This window comes from Pagrus major, chromosome 23 (genome assembly GCF_040436345.1).
Source record: "Pagrus major chromosome 23, Pma_NU_1.0".
NCBI classification, from domain to species: domain Eukaryota; kingdom Metazoa; phylum Chordata; class Actinopteri; order Spariformes; family Sparidae; genus Pagrus; species Pagrus major.
The window spans coordinates 11,140,150-11,157,745 of record NC_133237.1 but is presented as its reverse complement, the minus strand read 5'-3'; the positions used below and the strand labels follow the sequence as shown (position 1 = coordinate 11,157,745).

General features: G+C 39.1%; 2 protein-coding genes across 3 annotated transcripts; one reads left to right on the top strand and one right to left on the bottom strand.

Annotated features, from left to right (window-relative positions):
* The first annotated feature begins 1,912 nt into the window (after window positions 1-1,912).
* rasd4 (rasd family member 4) lies at window positions 1,913-2,539 on the top strand. Its single transcript, XM_073495317.1, has one exon. It carries the CDS (start codon window positions 1,913-1,915, stop codon window positions 2,537-2,539), a length of 627 nt encoding a protein of 208 aa, XP_073351418.1.
* A 3,137-nt stretch (window positions 2,540-5,676) lies between these two features.
* On the bottom strand, window positions 5,677-16,155 carry LOC141019266 (phosphoribosyl pyrophosphate synthase-associated protein 1). 2 transcript variants are annotated; one of them, XM_073494121.1, is made up of 11 exons: window positions 15,757-16,155; window positions 15,303-15,355; window positions 14,354-14,420; window positions 14,085-14,257; window positions 13,866-13,981; window positions 13,685-13,740; window positions 13,362-13,507; window positions 10,323-10,393; window positions 9,167-9,313; window positions 8,213-8,395; window positions 5,677-8,022 (listed from the first exon to the last, which is right to left on the bottom strand). In XM_073494121.1, the coding sequence occupies exons 1-10, from the start codon at window positions 15,837-15,839 to the stop codon at window positions 8,237-8,239; spliced, it is 1,071 nt and encodes a 356-aa protein (XP_073350222.1). In that variant the 5' UTR covers window positions 15,840-16,155; the 3' UTR covers window positions 5,677-8,022; window positions 8,213-8,236. The 2 variants fall into 2 exon arrangements, with proteins under 2 accessions (XP_073350222.1, XP_073350221.1); XM_073494120.1 differs by having other exon boundaries at window positions 5,677-8,395.
* Between the last annotated feature and the right edge of the window lie 1,441 nt (window positions 16,156-17,596).

The following is a 17,596-nucleotide window of genomic DNA, read 5'->3' as shown; positions in this document are numbered from 1 at the left end:
CCTCAGCCTCTGACAAGTGAGCCTCAGAAGGTGAAATGAAACGTGTCCCTTTGTGAGGGGTTGTTAAAATATGCAAGAAATGTCCACTGGAATAACATCCGTTTCAAAAAACAAGACCAAACAGCATGTTGCAAGTAACATATTTGCACGTGAAATGAAATGACAAATGTATCAAATAAAAGGGCATTTACAATCATGTTTTAAAGATATAATGTGTAACACTTCTGCATTAAAATGTCTGTAAACATGTCGATCTTTGGTATATATTTTGTTGAGTTGTGTACTTACATGATCCCAAATGTTTCCCACAATGTTCAAAACCCAAATAAATCTAAATTTTAACTCAACATTACTTCGTCTGTGAACATTTCCGCCTGAACTGTGTCAGAAAGATTCCAATCGGCAATGGTGGTTGTTTAACAATGAAAAACAACAACACTTTTTTTTTTTATTGGTGGACTACTAGTGGCAGAAATTACATACTGTGCGTTAAAAGTGACCACACGGAGTCTAGGGAAAGTTAGATTATATTCAATGTTATTCTACTTAGACGTGGTCAAGCAATTGTTCTATTTAGTTTGTATACTATACTTATTTTCATAAATATAAGCCCAAAAATGCTGGAGCTTTCGATCATATCCCCAGATCTTCATCAGCAGACAGATGAAGATCATCAGAGTGTCCGCTAATCGAACCCCAAACTTTGTCACCTGCTTTCTTAAAGATCAAGACCATGAATTTCCTTCATATTAAGTTAATATTCACTTCATTTAAGTGGAATTTTGGCAAAAAAAAAAATTATTTTGTATTTTCAACAGAAACAAATGAGCTATTGATTATTCATTAGAATGTTTAATCAGAAATATTTCAACACTTTTGATTGTAAGGAGGATTTTTTTATATAATGAATTTGTTTGTTTTCCTCTGTTGAATTATTCCGATGTAAACTAAAGCTTAAAGGTGAAATATGTAACAACTGACCAGCTGTTGAAGTCATACTCAATGTTTAGGACAGGAGCTTTGGACCAGGACATGCTAACTTCAATAGATTTCTCTGCAACACAATATAGACATCATAACGTCAAGAACTGTTACTTATTCACACTCTGTTGATCATTTTAGTTCATTTTTTTAACATTTTCAACTGAAAAACTTACATATTGCACCTTTAAATGATATTGAATGCAAACGATTAGAAACCAACACTTTCTTCTTGTTGTTTTGGTGATTCAGATCCAATCTGTTTTTCAGCTGCAGTCAGGAGAGACCAGTGTTTCATGGAGACTTGGCATTAAAAAAGCATGACAGTATAATGCTTGTGGCTTTTCTATGCCTTCACTGTAGCCGCTCTAATGATCTGAAAATCGTTGCTTATGCACATGTTGATAAATCTGCAACATTTAATCAGCTGCTGTAACTCTCAGCAGTAATTAACAAGCAACACACATCATCAATAAGACAGTGTGAGATGAAAGATTTGTGGAGAATTGATTGATTATGCAGAACACGTGCAGTGAGATCTGATTGAGCGTCCTCCCTGGATGGAAATGTTTTCTGTTCGCAACAAAAGAATTTTAAGTGAAGTTTCTTCTATCACCTTTTCTTTTGTTCTTTTACTCTATGTATACGAGTGTCTGTGATTGGCTTCTGAGAGAGAGGGAGACACTGCTCACTCCTTATTGGCTGGGTGCAGGAGGGGGCAGGTGCTGTGTGTGAACATAAATAGAGAGTGCAGCCTGACAGCAACATTCATCTGCTATCATCCTCTCGAACACAACGGCATCCACCAGCTCCATCACTGACATCAAAGCCAGTTATCAGACAAGGCAAAGAAGAAGAGAATAAAGGCAAAGCAAAGGAGGGAGATTCTTCTGTGCAGTGTTCTGGAGAAAAGGAGTAGCAGAAACTCATCATGTCTTTTGAAGTGAAGCAGAAGACAGACGTGCGTCTGGTGTTTTTGGGAGCAGCTGGAGTGGGGAAGACAGCCCTCATCCAACGCTTCCTCAAAGACACTTTTGAGCCCAAGCACCGCCGCACGGTGGAGGAGCTCCACAGGAAGGAGTACGAGGTGGGGGGCGTCAAAGTCACCATCAGCATCATGGACACCAGCGGCAGCTACTCCTTCCCCGCCATGCGGAAGCTCTCCATCCAGAACAGCGACGCCTTCGCCCTGGTCTACGCCGTGGATGACCCTGAGTCCCTGGAGGCGGTGAAGAGTCTGCGGGAGGAGATCTTGGAGGTCAAAGAGGACAAGTACACGCCTATCGTGGTGATAGGCAACAAGATAGACCGTCAGGACGAGCGTCAGGTGTCAAGCAAGGACGTGCTGTCCACGGTGGAGCTGGACTGGAACCACAGCTTCCTGGAGTCCTCGGCCAAAGACAACGTCAACGTGCTGGAGGCTTTCAGGGAGCTGCTCCAGCAGGCAAACCTGCCCAGTTGGCTCAGTCCAGCGCTGAGCCGGAGACGGGAAACTTTCCCCAAGGAGGGCAGCAAACGTCCTCCTATGAACAAAACCAACAGCTGCCTCATCTCGTAATGATGTGGAGCAGCACCAAAAGACACTGAGAGAAAACTGCAGCCTGAAAGGGCTTTGTCAGTGGGGAGAGACAACCAAGAGACAGTGTAACATGTGTAAAAACTCTAATCAGACACTGAGGCAGACATTGAAGTCTTGCGTGAAAGCATCGCATAGAACCCCACAGCAGAACAGGAAGCACAGAGATGCTGCAATGATGAAAACAGATCCCAACTTAAAGACTTAAAGAATGCAGTCGGACAACAGCCCGAACGGCGACAGACAAGAAACTGCACAGACACTTACTTTACTTTGAATGTCCACAAAAGAAACACAAAGAAATGATGCAACAGATCGTGACAGTGCAGAAGCCATGAACTCGGCTTCTCCCCACATGTATATGTGATGTTTTTTGGTTTTTGTGTCGCTGGTGTTGAAAAAGTGCAATATAAATAAAGTTGTTTTATGAATCAAGTGAACGACAGAAGGAGAACTTAACCTGAAAATGATGTATATACAGTTTAATATCAACACATCCAACATTATTTTGTGAATTCTTTTGCAGCCTGTCCTGCACTGAACTCCCAAACCTCATGTAAACCATGATGTCACATATACTCTGTTTGACTAATATATTGTTTTTGTAATGGGAGTTTGCCTTCTTACATAGCTGACTAATGTCTCTGTACATGTGTGCACCACGGCTTTGAGAATTTAAATTTTGTATTTTCTTTCCACCGTAACAATTAAAAGATGTTTGATGAGTTTTTTGTCCTTGTTCAGTGCTTATTTAAGATGAATAAAACAGTTTTTTTTTTACTACTGATAACACTTTTCTTGACGTGACAGAGCAGACGGACAGGAAGTGTGTGTGAGGATATGGTATATAGATCATGTAAATCATGACGTCCCACTGAATTACAGTGAAGGTAAAACAAAGCTTGCACGGTCTGACAGAGGGAAACACATTCTGAAGTCTCTCGATGTCTCTAAAAGCCTCTTAATAAAACATGAGCATATAACATGTGAATATAATACTGTACACAATGTAATGCTCTTTAAACTGCAAACACTTCTGTCAGAGCACGTGAGTCTAAATGCTGTTTTAAAGGTGCACTGCGTAGTTTTGGGGAAGAAAAATCTTCACTGACTGATTTTTTTTTTTATGCCTAAACAAATTAAATAAACAAACTCTCTTTGTTTTCATGACTGAATATACTGAATAAACAAACTGACCTTAAAGGACAACACAGTTTGTTTTACTTTGTTTATATTTGGCAGACCCTGCCACCTTTCTAGCTTCAAACAGTGTTCATGGGGACTTATTTTCCTCTGAGAACAGCTTGTTTATTCAGTTATGGAAAAGATAAATATTTCTGAGTTTGTATTATTACCTCATTAATATTGTAAATATTAAAATTCTGAGTCTGAATCTCTTCTCCAAAACTACATAGTGCCCCTTTAAATGACCAAGTTGAATTGTGTTGACAAATAGTCTAAGAAACTAAAACTGCTGCGACACTTGACAGTCCTGTCTGTATTTGAAGTGACTGGTGTTCATGTATGTGCAAAAAAACTCCCTGTTGAATGAAATAAAGTTAATTATGGACTTCTTGCACACACAAAATCAATGTGCTCTCTGTTCTGTCTTGTACTGCCCTCTGGTGGTCATCATGCACCTTATTTTCTTTCTGTAGGTCAGTGTGAGAGGAAAGATTTTGTTCAAACTATGTCAGGATATCCTCAAGAGAAAGATTACAAAGGAACCATAAGCCATATAAAAGACATGTTCAACTCTGAACAATCACTTTGGGAGATTAGCGATTCGAAAATGTGTTTTGAAACATGATGACTGGTTAAATGGATCAGACTATTTGTTCTGGACATTAATAGCCTGACATACAGTTTAATACAGTGAGCACACTCCCCTGACTGTTATAAAGGCCACACATGCTCTAACAGAGAAAAAGGTATGCTTCCTCTTTCCAAAACAAAGTTCAGAGACAAGGTGCATTGTTTCTTCAGAATCAGACAAGGAAGTGAACTATGATTTTCAAACCTCTGGTTCCTCTTTGTGTCGTGTTTAAACTCACAGCTGCACGCAAACCCGTCTTTTTCCGCACATGGACGGACACGGAGAGCCAGGCCAACCTTTTTAAAATGCTCGAGTGCACACTGAACTTTCCATTCAGGCTGTACAAGTAAGAAACGTAGTCATTCGATTCTTGTGTGTCTGTGTGTGTTTGTCTCTGCTCCTAGACTTGGTCAAAGCTCCTCAGTGTTGCATAGATACCTGAGAAGTTGTGAACAAGTATAGGATCTCTGACTGTCACTGCATCAGGTGTCCTGTGCCACAGACTATCAATTACCAAACAACTTAAAAAGAAAGTTTACTGTTCTAAAGGTAAGCCTTCTCAGACACCTACAATATTTTAATGTTTGCATAACCTTTTACTTTGCTACTTACTAACTATTGAGCTATATTCATCAAATATCTGCAGGCATTAGTCAACAAAACCATTGCTAAAGATTGACTTTTTTGATTCAGTGCAGCCACCGTGAAGAGGAAAATATATATATATATAAAAATTTGCTTAACCAAACAGGTGTGCACTGATACATCTTGACCATCAATACAAATATGAATAGGATAGGTTAAGATTTAAAAGGGACAGTTCACTCAAAACTCCATGTTTTTTTAGGTGTAGTGCTATTTATCCAACTAGATAGTTTTCATGTGAGCTGGAGATGTCTGCCTTCTCTCCAATGTTGAACTAGATGACAATCAGCTTACATTTGAAAAGCTCAACAGCCAATGTTTATTTTAAGAAAGCGTAACCCAGCTACTCAAGACAATCCACAAACCTTGTTGTGAGCAGTTTCATGCGGGAACTATTTTCTTTCGACCGAACTACACCTGCCAAACGTATGACCACGCAGAAGGAAGTGGCATCTACTCATCGACGAGAGGCTCTTTAAAAAGGGATATTGTGTTACAATACAGTTGGAAGAGATCCCTATTCCAAACTAAAACCTAATAAAATCACATTTTTCGATAAATAAAGTGACATAAATACACCTTGGACTAAGTCCTGTACCCATAAGGTCATTGACCAAACCACAATCTTATTATTTATTTGGTAGAGAAGAGGCACAACGAGAGGCAACTGCTTTATTTTCATACACATTGACAAAAGCCATGGAGCGAGACAGAAGGGTGTGAGTGTTTAAATTGTAGGTCCTCAACATCACAGACACGTCAGGAGAACAGTGAATACAGGGAATACATCATGAAATACACTAACGACAGATACAGTCTGAGCTGGCATAGCAACAGTATTTTAATAAAGACAACCTCCAACTTTGTGCCGACACACCAGCAGCGTGTGCACTGAGCTGTCAAACAGCCATCCAGTAGCACATCAGGAGAAATGTAGTATCTAAAACAAAAAGTGGGAATAAGACGTACCGTGCTGCCGTATGGAAGACATTCTTAGCAAATGTTTTTCAACATGTGAAACAGGAACAAAGCATCGAAAATAAACGTGAGAACAAGTAGTTGTGCATCAGCTTGTAAAGTATATTTCCCTGAGCAAAAGGCTCAATCGACACTACTTTCTCCTAAAGCATCACTTTGACATTTACTCAGAGAGTCAAAAAAAGGTGTGCACGCTCAAATGACACGTTTCTAATGAGGAAACACCACAGATATTGTGGGCAGACATCAAGATCACACTGGTGTTTTTGCATGTTTATGCCAATCTACTAAAGAATGCTTAGATATTACACTTCTGCTGGCCTTGATTCAGTTTGTATGCACACATATCTTATCATCCAGGCAGACATCAGTTTCCATTCACTTTACTGCAGTACAAAAAACAACTCAAGTAGCCCACCCTTTTGAAGTAGTCATTGTAAAGTGATGCACCTAAACCATGGATCAAGTTGACACACCACACAAGCAGCCTTTCAGTCCAGATAACATTACTGTAGGTGACGACAAGTAAAACCAGGCAGGAGGTTCACAGGCTCCGGCAAGCTGATTTTTTTTATTGCTAACTGAAATTAAAACGGCTGACTGCTTAGAAAACCTCACACAACATACATAAAGAAAACCGTTGCTATGCTTTGAAAATTAGTAAACAGTAACGTTTAGTGTTAATGGTTTGTGGTCAGTCACAGTCAGCATCAGGCAGGTAAAATAAGCCTAATATCTGACTAAGGAGAACCCACACTTCCAAAGAACTTGGGACGCTGAGTAATAGATAAATAAAACAGTGTAATTATTTGCTAATTCTTTTCTTCATGTACTCAATTGACAACAGTACAAAGACAATACATTTAATCGTTGTAAATAAATGCTTATTCTGAATTTGATGCCAGTAACACATTTCAAAAAAGTTGGGACAGAAGCAACAAAAGACTGTGAAAGTTGTGGAATGTTTCAAAAACACCTGTTTGGATTATTCCCCAGGTAAACAGATTGATTGGAAACAGGCCACGGTATCATGATTGGGTATGAAAGTGACATCCTCGAAAGGCTTAGTTGTCCACAAGCAAGGATAGGGCGAGGTTCAATACTTTGTGAAACACATGGTTGTTGGCAAATGATTGCATTCTGTTTTTATTTACATTTTACACAGCATCCCAGCTGTTTTTGGATTCTACTGCGAGAAAGATACAGCATATCAAAGGGTTGGTTTGTCCAAATAACAATTAAAGTAAGATAAAACATTTCCAACCTGCTGCTATATGTAGCCATGCAGTGTTAAAGACTGCCTGCTAAAGGCACAATACAATGGGAGTGAATGGAATTTAATTTATGGTCTTTTAGGATAATCCGCAGACCTATCTGAACACCGAGAAATATCATTTTCAGTTCCTTCAGCCAGATATTGATAGCATATTGATGCTTTGAGCGGCATAAAATAAATTACATTCACTTCCACTGTACCGGGGGATACAGCAAGAATCTCAGAAGCAGATTTCTCAAACCCACAGCATCAAACCAAAACTCTCTTCTTGGCTAGATACAACTAAAGGTAAACAGGAAACATCTTTTGTTATAATTTAATCGAACTGACCCCTTAATACATGCATGGCGACCCATACATTTCTGCAGATACTTGTTGTGTTATATTGGACATTTTCCCAAACGTTCCCACAAACGGTGCAAAAAAAGCTGCATAAAAATATAATGCCGGCAGCAATAAGCAGGATCAGCTCAGTCATGTATTTGTGGTTTGAATCAGCACAGCCCGTTAAACAGAGAGAAATCACACCGCTGAGCAGCTATGCTTGAAGGTCAGTCATTGGATATGAGGTACCGGCGTGTATGACAAAATACATTTTTAAAATACAAAGCATCTTTTGTTGAAGTTGGAAAATCAGCAGGAGCAGCAAGACAGGGAAAAGGCTTCAAAACGTGACTGAATGCATCGAAAGCTCAAAGTCATTCTTTGCTCTTTTATCCTTTCTCGACAAGAAGAAGATGCATTTCTCACCTTGGAAAGGAAATACATTTTTACAACTTTTGAAAAGAAGTTAAATAACTTTGGATGATTCTTATCATTTCACTTACTGAAAATTAATTAGGATACATGTAATCCTGACATACACAATGCATGGAACATGACATTAGCATGTTTTTTTACAGCACTGGGAGAAAGTGCCCTCGGTCGCTATCAGACCCACCTCAGCCCTCCCTCTCTGACTCTCTTAGTCGTCCACCGTGATGTTGCGGAACAAGTAGGCCATGGACTCTCCGTTGTGGATGCGGCGGATTGCTTCAGCCAATATCATGCTGACGTCCACAGTCTTGATTTTGGGACACTGTAGCTTCTGTACTTCATGGGGGACTGTGTTGGTCACCACCACCTGAGGGTCGAACAAGCACAAAGGTTGTGTTTAGACTCAATGAGACGGTTTCATTTTGAATTAAAAAGCAGTTTAACCCTGTTTCACGTAAAACTGCTTTAATTAAAAAAAGGCTGATGTGGCACAGTTGATAGTTACACTTTAAAATATTGTTTAGGGGAACTTGAGACTACTACACTACTGTTTTATTTAAATTAGAGCACACACTCGTGTTCTCATTTGTGCAATATGGGTAATGTGCAATTTGACACATACATGTAGCTAAATTAAGCTACCCGGTTTCCGCCTAGTACGTATAAACAAACTATGTTATACGTTCATGTGTTTTTTATTAAAACAAATATCATAAGCCAAAACACACCTCATAAAATGTCCACTTAACTGTTATGGCTGTATTCTGAACCCTGGATAGTTAGGAGGAACTGAAAATTGAAACCAATGGTTTACAGAAATGCAACTGATATTATTACACTTTCCTTTGTCTGGTTACAACTTATTTTGTGCCCTAACAATTCAGAGGAAAAACCCTCCATTAAGAGGAAGTATTTTCTCTCACATTGTGTTCATAAAAAAATGAATGAGAACTAATGAACAGGCACATTTACTGCTGGTTTCAAATGAGTTCTTCAGCTTGGAATTGTTTTCTTCCCTTATTACTTCTCCTTTAGGTTCTTTATAGATATTTGACATTCAAACTCAATAAACACTGATTTTACTTAAATATGGGAAGAGACACACATTATTAAAAACAACACGTATAGGCGTCCTGACCTCATTGATAGCGGATTCCTCTATGAGGCGTGGAGCATCGGCAGACAGTAAGCCGTGTGTGGCCATGATGTAAATCTTATAGGCTCCTCTCTCTTTCAGGATCTCTGCAGCGGCAACAAAGTCTCCTACATCATCTATAATGTCATCCTGGAAGAAGAAAGAAGAAAGAAAAATATGGATTATATATAAATGTCTCTGGCGAAGACTTAACAGTCACACCCCCCTCTCTTTCTCTTTGGTTATTTCTCTGATATCAGTTGTCTGCTAGCACAGTATGACTGACTAGCTTAGGATAATGAACATGTGAACAACAGTATAGGGCCACTGCATGGAGTAAAAGCAAAACTGGATATTGTCAGAAGTGTTTTTTTCTTGAAAATATAAGCATATGGGAGAAAGTCTTGTTAATATTGCTGCATTGTAGTTACACGGTTTGGCCACTATGTCAAATTGGCTTCAAAGCCAGGGGCTCTTCAGGGGACTTAGGCCACTGTGGCTACAAATGAGATCATTATAAGTATGGGATAACAACAAAAGCCAAAAACATTGTGTATTTATCAATGAGCCAGTAAATTGACTCTACAATGCCAATTATACAGGAATATCTATCTAATGTTTGCTAACATTAGCATTAGCCACCAAAAACCATACCAGATACCAGATCAAATAAGGCTATAGCAGCAAAAGCTACAAATTCCTTGATGTATGCATCAGTATTTTTTATTACTTATTAAACTTTTTTTATCTGTATGAGGAGGAAAGTCTTATTACTTCTTTAAAAAATTACATAGTCTCTCTTTAAGGTGTGAAAATGTAACTTAAAGGACCAGTGTGTCAGATTTAGGGGCACCTAGTGGTGGGGTTTATGATTTTACCCTGTCCTACTGTGGCCGCTAGAAAGGCAAAAGAACGTGAAAGGCAAGAAAACATATTTATGAATAAATATTCCAGTTCTGCCAATAGATCCTCTTAAATCGGCCATCGCATTAGCCATTTAACAGCCATTTGCAGTGGTAGTACATGAATGAATGTCCTGAATTGCTCTGAAACGCTGTAAACGAGAACTAGGAGAGAGTAATAATTAGAAGACGGCAGAGCAGAGGCCGATGACAGCTCCACCACTTAGGCTACAGGAAGTGAATTCACTGCGTCTTACCACAATGATGGCAATTCTCCCTCCCACATCTCCGACTACAGTAATGGGAGGTTTCTCCTTGGCCATCATCACTGCAAAGGAAAGTGGGACTGGTTACCAGGTTACCGTCGAGGAGGTCATGTGTGCTGCATTTCACCTAATCAAAAGTAAATCTCAGTAGATTGGGTAAAATGGGTTGAGAAAATGCGATTTAGGCAAATTTGCACCCTCATTACTGGATTATTGAAATGATTTGTGGAAGTTCTGTTAGAGTAATACAATGCTGTATTGAATTTAAATTGACAATCAAGAGTTGATAATTTTCCCCCCATTGTACCCCACCTACCCCTAGAAGATTAAACTGAAATACCAAACTTAGTACAGCACATGCCATGCAAAAATCAAATGACAGGGTTTTCTGCCCAGGATACCCAATCAGAAGGCAACATATAACCGCCTGAACACACACAACCTCAGGCCCGGGGCTGTGGCAGGCATGTGGCAGCAGTCTGCATATGAACCAATATGCACCAGACAGGTTTATTTCACACAGGACAACAGTGGCTGAAAAAGCACTGATGAGGGTTTCTTCATACACACTTGCCAATGTTCTGGGGTCAGTCCTCAGTCGAACATCACTGCTGCCAGCGGCTACTTTTACATGCACACAATAATCTAACTGCATTTAACCTGACAACCACAGGAGATGCAACAGCTGCACTGTTATTTTAGTTTTAGTTTTTTTACCAATACCACACAAGAAACTATTGCATTAGTTACATTACTTAGTTTTTATTTCTCTTCACCCCCCACCCAGACTACAGGCAGCACCCATTTACTCCAGACAAACTGTGATGTGCTTTTGGTTGCTAAAATAATACCATGCAACGTTTCAATGTCTATAAACTGTCACAACAACATAACAACTAGAAACAACTAAATTACTCTACACAGCATGTTGTGAATCGATGCATTACAATTAAACTGGGATTAGATTTAGATTTTTTTTTTCATATGTAACCCAATCTGAAAAAAACAAAAACACAGCTGCATTCGAAGTATTGTTCTGCATGTAAATGTAGTAATTCAGAGGGTATAAGGACACAATCAACTGGTAAACAATCAGCCAGCCAAGCCGATTGTAAAGGAAAACGTGTAAAGAAGCAGAGAGAGGAGGAGGCATGCCTTGCAGAACACTTTGCTGAATACCGTGAGTCCCACAGCATCAGAAAACCTGGCAGTGTCACATTCAGATTTTTATCACTATCAACCAAAAAAACAGCAGAAGCCATGTTGTTAGCAGTACACACACACCTCTCGAAAAATATCTTGTTCTTACAGCTTGCTGAGATACTGAAACAAGCTACCTGAGAAATGTTTGGTCAGATATCTTGGAATTAATTGAAGATGTTGTCAATAAAACACATTAATCAACATGGTCCTCTGACAGATTTGAAAAACTTAAAGGAAGATTTCCACAACGGGTTGGAATTGCGTTTCAAAAACTTCTACCGTAGAGATAAAAGTAATGCTATGCTAAATGCTGCTTGTAAAGCAGTGCTTTTAGGACACTAAAACTTGACTTAGCAACCATTCAATTCGTAAAGTTCTTCTACACAAAATTACATGTTAGGTTTCCAAAGCATGCTGTTCAGTTACTGTCACATGCAGTTTATGACCAAATGTTAATCAGGTTTAAGAGAGCGGGTTTAATATGGGTGCACCATGTGTTGATTGGCAAGATGAGTCCAGATGTTTACGTAAAACGTAAAAAAAGAAAAAAAAGAAAATGTTTGGCATGGTTCTGGTTTGATTTATGGATTTCGAAAAATAAAATCAGAACACAACAAAACAAAGAGGGTTTGGCCATCTTGTAGAACTCGCTGTCTGGAATCTTAGAAAGGTGCAATAAACATGAGAACTGCTCTTACAACTCAAACATGCCATGCAGGTAGCATTTTATCACAGAGGACACTGGTAAATGCAAATTTTCTGTGCACTGTAAACCAGTTTTTTCACTAACTCCCCCTCCTGAATCCAGACTGTATTTTCACAAGATGCAACACAAACCCGTCATCTACACATGCACGATTTGAGGAACCATTTGAAGAGGAAATCATTTTATAGTCAGATGTAAGTTCATGTTTACGGTCGTACTTGGGAGCTCTATGCCAGGGAACGGAGCTTGTTGTTTGCCTGCTATTACCAACAAATAAACACCACGTTAACACAAATGCACAAATATTTGACATGACAAAACACATGATGCCAAGACTTGGAAAATCCTCTCACTAGATTGACAGAAATTAAAAAAAAAAAAAAAAATCAGTCAATAAACCAGACTCATTGTGTTAAAATTGACATCTTCTTATGGTTGAAGCAATTATCGTTCCAAAGGAGGATTTTTTAAGTCAAGGGCGAGAATAGAAAACACAAGTAAGAATAGAAATATTTTTTGTAAATCATAAAGTGAGTACTGGACGCAAATACTTCGGAGTCATTTGCCAATGACACAATCGTTTGATATTATTATATAATGGCCTTACCAGGAGTTAACACTGTGAATATGTTAAAAACTAAATGCCAGCGTCACGTTAGTATTTCTCTCCAAAAATAAATATTTGAAAATCAAAGTGCCAAGAAACAGCGACTATGATTCTATGATTATTGAGCACGTCACTCTTTGTAAGTTAGGACTTGCAGCTTGTGGAGGATGCAGCATGAGTAGAAGTAGTGTATCTTTGGAATTAAAACATGCAGAAACACAAAAATCAATTTCTTGGAGTATGGTTGATGGCATGAGTGAGAAACAGCAGAAACTACAGCTCGAAAGAGGCTAGCACAAATAAGAGCTGAACTAGCTAAACTAGCAGAAATTATAAGAAATTTCTTGCTGAATTAATTAATGGTGTGACAATAAAAAGACACCTAACTATGAGAAACAATAAGCAGGATAATGTTTTCTTTTCAGGTAAAATCTATCGAGCTTCGGACCTACAAGTCTAATGCAAAGGAAAACTGAAAACGTCAACAGCGCTCTACAAAAATAGGTGTTCTTACAAGGAAGCTCCAGCCCTGTGTGTCCAGTGGTGTTGCGTACACACGGTGGGGAGTGTCTTCCATCGGCCATGTCAGACTCTGAACACTGAGCCTCGCCGTGAATCACAGCCAAACCCAAACGCAGGCGTTCTGCATACGACTGAGCCCTGGAGGGGAGGAAAAAAGGGGGGGGGTCAGCACACATTACAAATAACACACTTTATCTATATAAAGAAACATTTGTATGATTGGATGGTTATGACATAATGTAATGTTTTATTTCAAGATCATTCAATATTTGTAAATAAGTGAAAAGAGTTTCTTTCTGGGGTGTTTTCAGTTACCTCTTAGCTGCTGCTGGGGACTTTGCAACAATGATGGCATTTCTGTAATCAGGAATCTGACAAGACAAAGGGAAACAGAAGTCAATGTTTCATATATCACACCGTTTGATTGATTTGGTTTATAGAGGCTGGGATACCAACACTGTAAAACACAGAATAGACATTAAAATGGAATTATGACCTCTTCTTGGATGTACTGAATCAAGAAAGGGGAGGCACGCAAGTTGTCCACTGGAAAACTGAAGAAGCCCTGGATCTCTTTCTGATGCAAGTCCATGGTGATGATGTGTGTTAATCCTTTAGGGCAGAAAGACAGATAAGTATTTTTACTGTAATCTTATTGTTGAAGGATAAAGAGACTGAACTAATCAAAGGTTGACAACCATTTGGTTCTCTTTACCTGCTTTAGCTAACATCGAAGCTAACAACTTGCTCACTATCGAGCCTCTCTTTCTCATCTTGCACTGTTTGCTGTAGGGGAAGTAAGGAATAACGCCAATGATGTTCTTTGCGCAAGATGTCTTGAGGGCATAGGCCATAACCAGCAGCTCCATGATGGCTGTGTTGACATCCCTGGTCACAAAAAAAAGAACACAGGTGTGTGATCACCTGAAAGAATGTGAAACAAGACTCTTTTGCAATGAAAATGACATGCCTCGCCTTACTCACCGTGGAATAGTCTGGATGATGAAGATAGTTTGTCCACGAACAGACTCCTTAACATCCACTCTAGTTTCTATTTTGGAGGCAAAAATGAGGACATAATCAGTGAATTTAGCAAATCTGCATCTTAATTTTGACACTTTCTTATTAGGGCTAGGCATGCCCGTTGTACCCCCCCACAAAAAAGTTCAATCAAATGTCTGGAAATACTATGGAGTCCACACTAAAGATTGACAGGCCACCTGAGGAATTTGCCAGAAGGTGTCTGCCGTGCAAACTAGCTGCTCCAATTAGCACTCACATCTCTGTGACTGTTCATCCAGCTCTGCTCGCTGAACTAGAAAAATATGTTTCCTGTCTGTGACGCAATAAAAATATTTGTCTCCTAACAAAATGTAACTTTAAGTTATTCCAGTATGTTTCCAATATTATCGTGACATTTTCAAATCATCCCATGCCTAGTGGGCAGAAAAATGCCTGACGTGTTTATGTTTTCCATCGTGTCCATTTGTTTGTTTTGTTGGTTGGTTTATCAATATGTTGATCATACAAAAGCTACACAACAGAATCCAACGAAAGATGGATGGAAGATGGGTCTCAGACCAGATTAGACCCCATTAACCTTTGGTGCGGATCCAGATATATTTCCCACCTGTTTTAACATTGCGAGATGGGGCTTTTATCAATATTTTCGTTAATTTCAAAGGAAATAATGCATGGATCTTGATGAAAAAAAAAATCAGACATATTTAGGTTGCTGGTGTCCATGAGTGAGTACAATTTGATACGCAGTTACATGTGGTTTGACATTTAGAGTGGGGCAGGGCTGTGAGTTTTGATATTTGATTAGGCTTGATTGAATTAAAGTGGACTATTGGGCCTTGGCAGAGGTCGGCACCATTCTAGTTTAGAATAAAATCCTGTCAATCCAAAGCAATGATGACCAATCCCTCACCTCTGTTAGACTCCTGAAAGACCACAGACTTCCCCAGTTCAACTCCCAGCCGCCTGTTAAACAAGAGCACAAAAGCACAGCTAGCATGTAGACAACTGAGAGGTGTAAGTTAATGATCATACTATCTTGTCAAATGCTGTCTCACTGACAAACCAGCATTAGAAATTTAGCACATCATTCATTCATTCATGATCAGACAGACTCTTGTTAGCAGAAACGGATGGAGGTGTTCCTCAACAAATGATTTTGTCTCATGTTACACAACAACCAAGCATCAAATGATGTCTGTCGTGGTGGTCAGTGCTGTATTTAGAAAGCCAATGGTCATTAATCCTCTAATATAGTCTACAGCTGAGTATTATTCATGCGTGTCTCGGCCTTGTGCAGGAGAACAACACTGTTTTTTTGTCTGTTTTTTCACATTAACATGAGAGAAACGCAACACTTCGCTTACTCTGTTATCTTCTTGGCCAATTCTGTGCATGCTGCGGACGAGTTAGCGGAAAACACACGGTAACAACTTTTAGGGACGTTCATTCTGGCACTCCTGGTGATTTTATTTCCCGGACACTGAGACAGCAGCGCCTTTCACTCGACCGACCACCGCGTTTATTTCCGTCTTCCTTCTTGCGACGCTGCCGTTAGCTGACTAGCTAGCTAACCTAGCTACCTACCTACTGCTGCACACTAGCCTGCTAGGTGTGTTAATTACACGACAGGGCGTTCAGTGTGCGATATAAACTCAACTACAGCATACCTACTAAATAAACATTAGTTACTGTCGGTATCCGGCGTATTTATTCGGATTGTTGGTGAGCTAACGGATGATACCTGTCACTTAGGTAGTACTGCAGCCTAACAAGTGACAACTACGGAGTCCGCTTCGGGTCAAAATGACCAGCTACGCTTTGCGGTTTTGGCTGAGTTTCCTGAAATAATGTTGATGATTTCTGGATTTTAAAAAGAAAAGAAGAAGAAGCAGGCGTTTTAATCCAAATCGACACAGATGTGCCTGTGTGACTGAACAATTTTTAACTAGCTTTTAAAGGACTTACATCTGGTTGGGTACAAATGAGATACATTCATATTGACTGATGAAGGGTATTAAAGGAAAAGTTCACCAAAAAGTAAAAATGCATACATTATTTCCTCTTCATGCCGATGGAAAAATCAGGTGAGGTTCCTTAGTCAACAAAAAAAATTCAGGAATGTTGCAAAACAGCATTGAAGCAACAACTAAACAACTGAAGTACATGGGGACTTGTTTTAAAATGTAAAAAATAAAAATAAAATAAACAACTAAAAGAAAGAAAGAAAAAAACATTAAATGGCTTCATATAGCTTGTCCAATGTAATCCAAGTCTCCGAAAGCCCAGAGATCCAAAATTGATTTGAAAAGATGTTATTTACACCTCCTTTCAAGCTGAAGTCTTCACTGTAGCTGCTAAGCTAAGGGTGTTAAAGGTGCACATTAAGGGTGTTAAAGGTGCACAATCTAGTTTTGGGAGAGACATTTTTATCAGAAGAAAAATATCTTCATTGACTGATCATATATATATATATATATATATATATATATATATATATATATATATATACATATATATATATATATATTACGGAAGCCCTAAAGGGCCATGCATTCATTCATTTTATTTCCTCTGTTTTCCCGTGATAACGAGTTAATTTCATTTGTTTTCTCGAGATCTTGAGTTATTATCTCGAAATAACAACTGCCGTTTTCCCGAGATAACGAGATAATTTTCTCGAGATCTCGAGATAACGAAACTTTGTTTTCCCGAGATAACGATATAAATAATTCGAGATCTCGAGATAATGACTGTGATATGATAGGCCCGAGATTATGGAGACGCCCGGGACCTCGTAGCTGGTCAGCTATGTAGTGAACGACGACATCAGGCTCACTTAGATTGTGCCGCCGATATAGCTGAAGCCTTGCTAACGTCTTTTTAGATTACGCACACTAATGTGTATATTATCTGTAATAGCAAAGCATAATGCTATTTCAGCCTGTGTCAGGCCTTGATTGAAAAGATGTGACGCGGTGATCGATTTGCTCCTGCTCCTCTGACATTGCTACACTGAATGATGTTTCCTGCAATGATTTAATATACTACACTATCGTTTTGTTTTCTCAAGATCTCAAATGAATTATATCGTTATCTCGGGAAAACAAAGTTTCGTTATCTCGAGAAAATTATCCTGTTATCTCGGGAAAACGGCAGTTGTTATTTCGAGATAATAACTCGAGATCTCGAGAAAACAAAATGAAA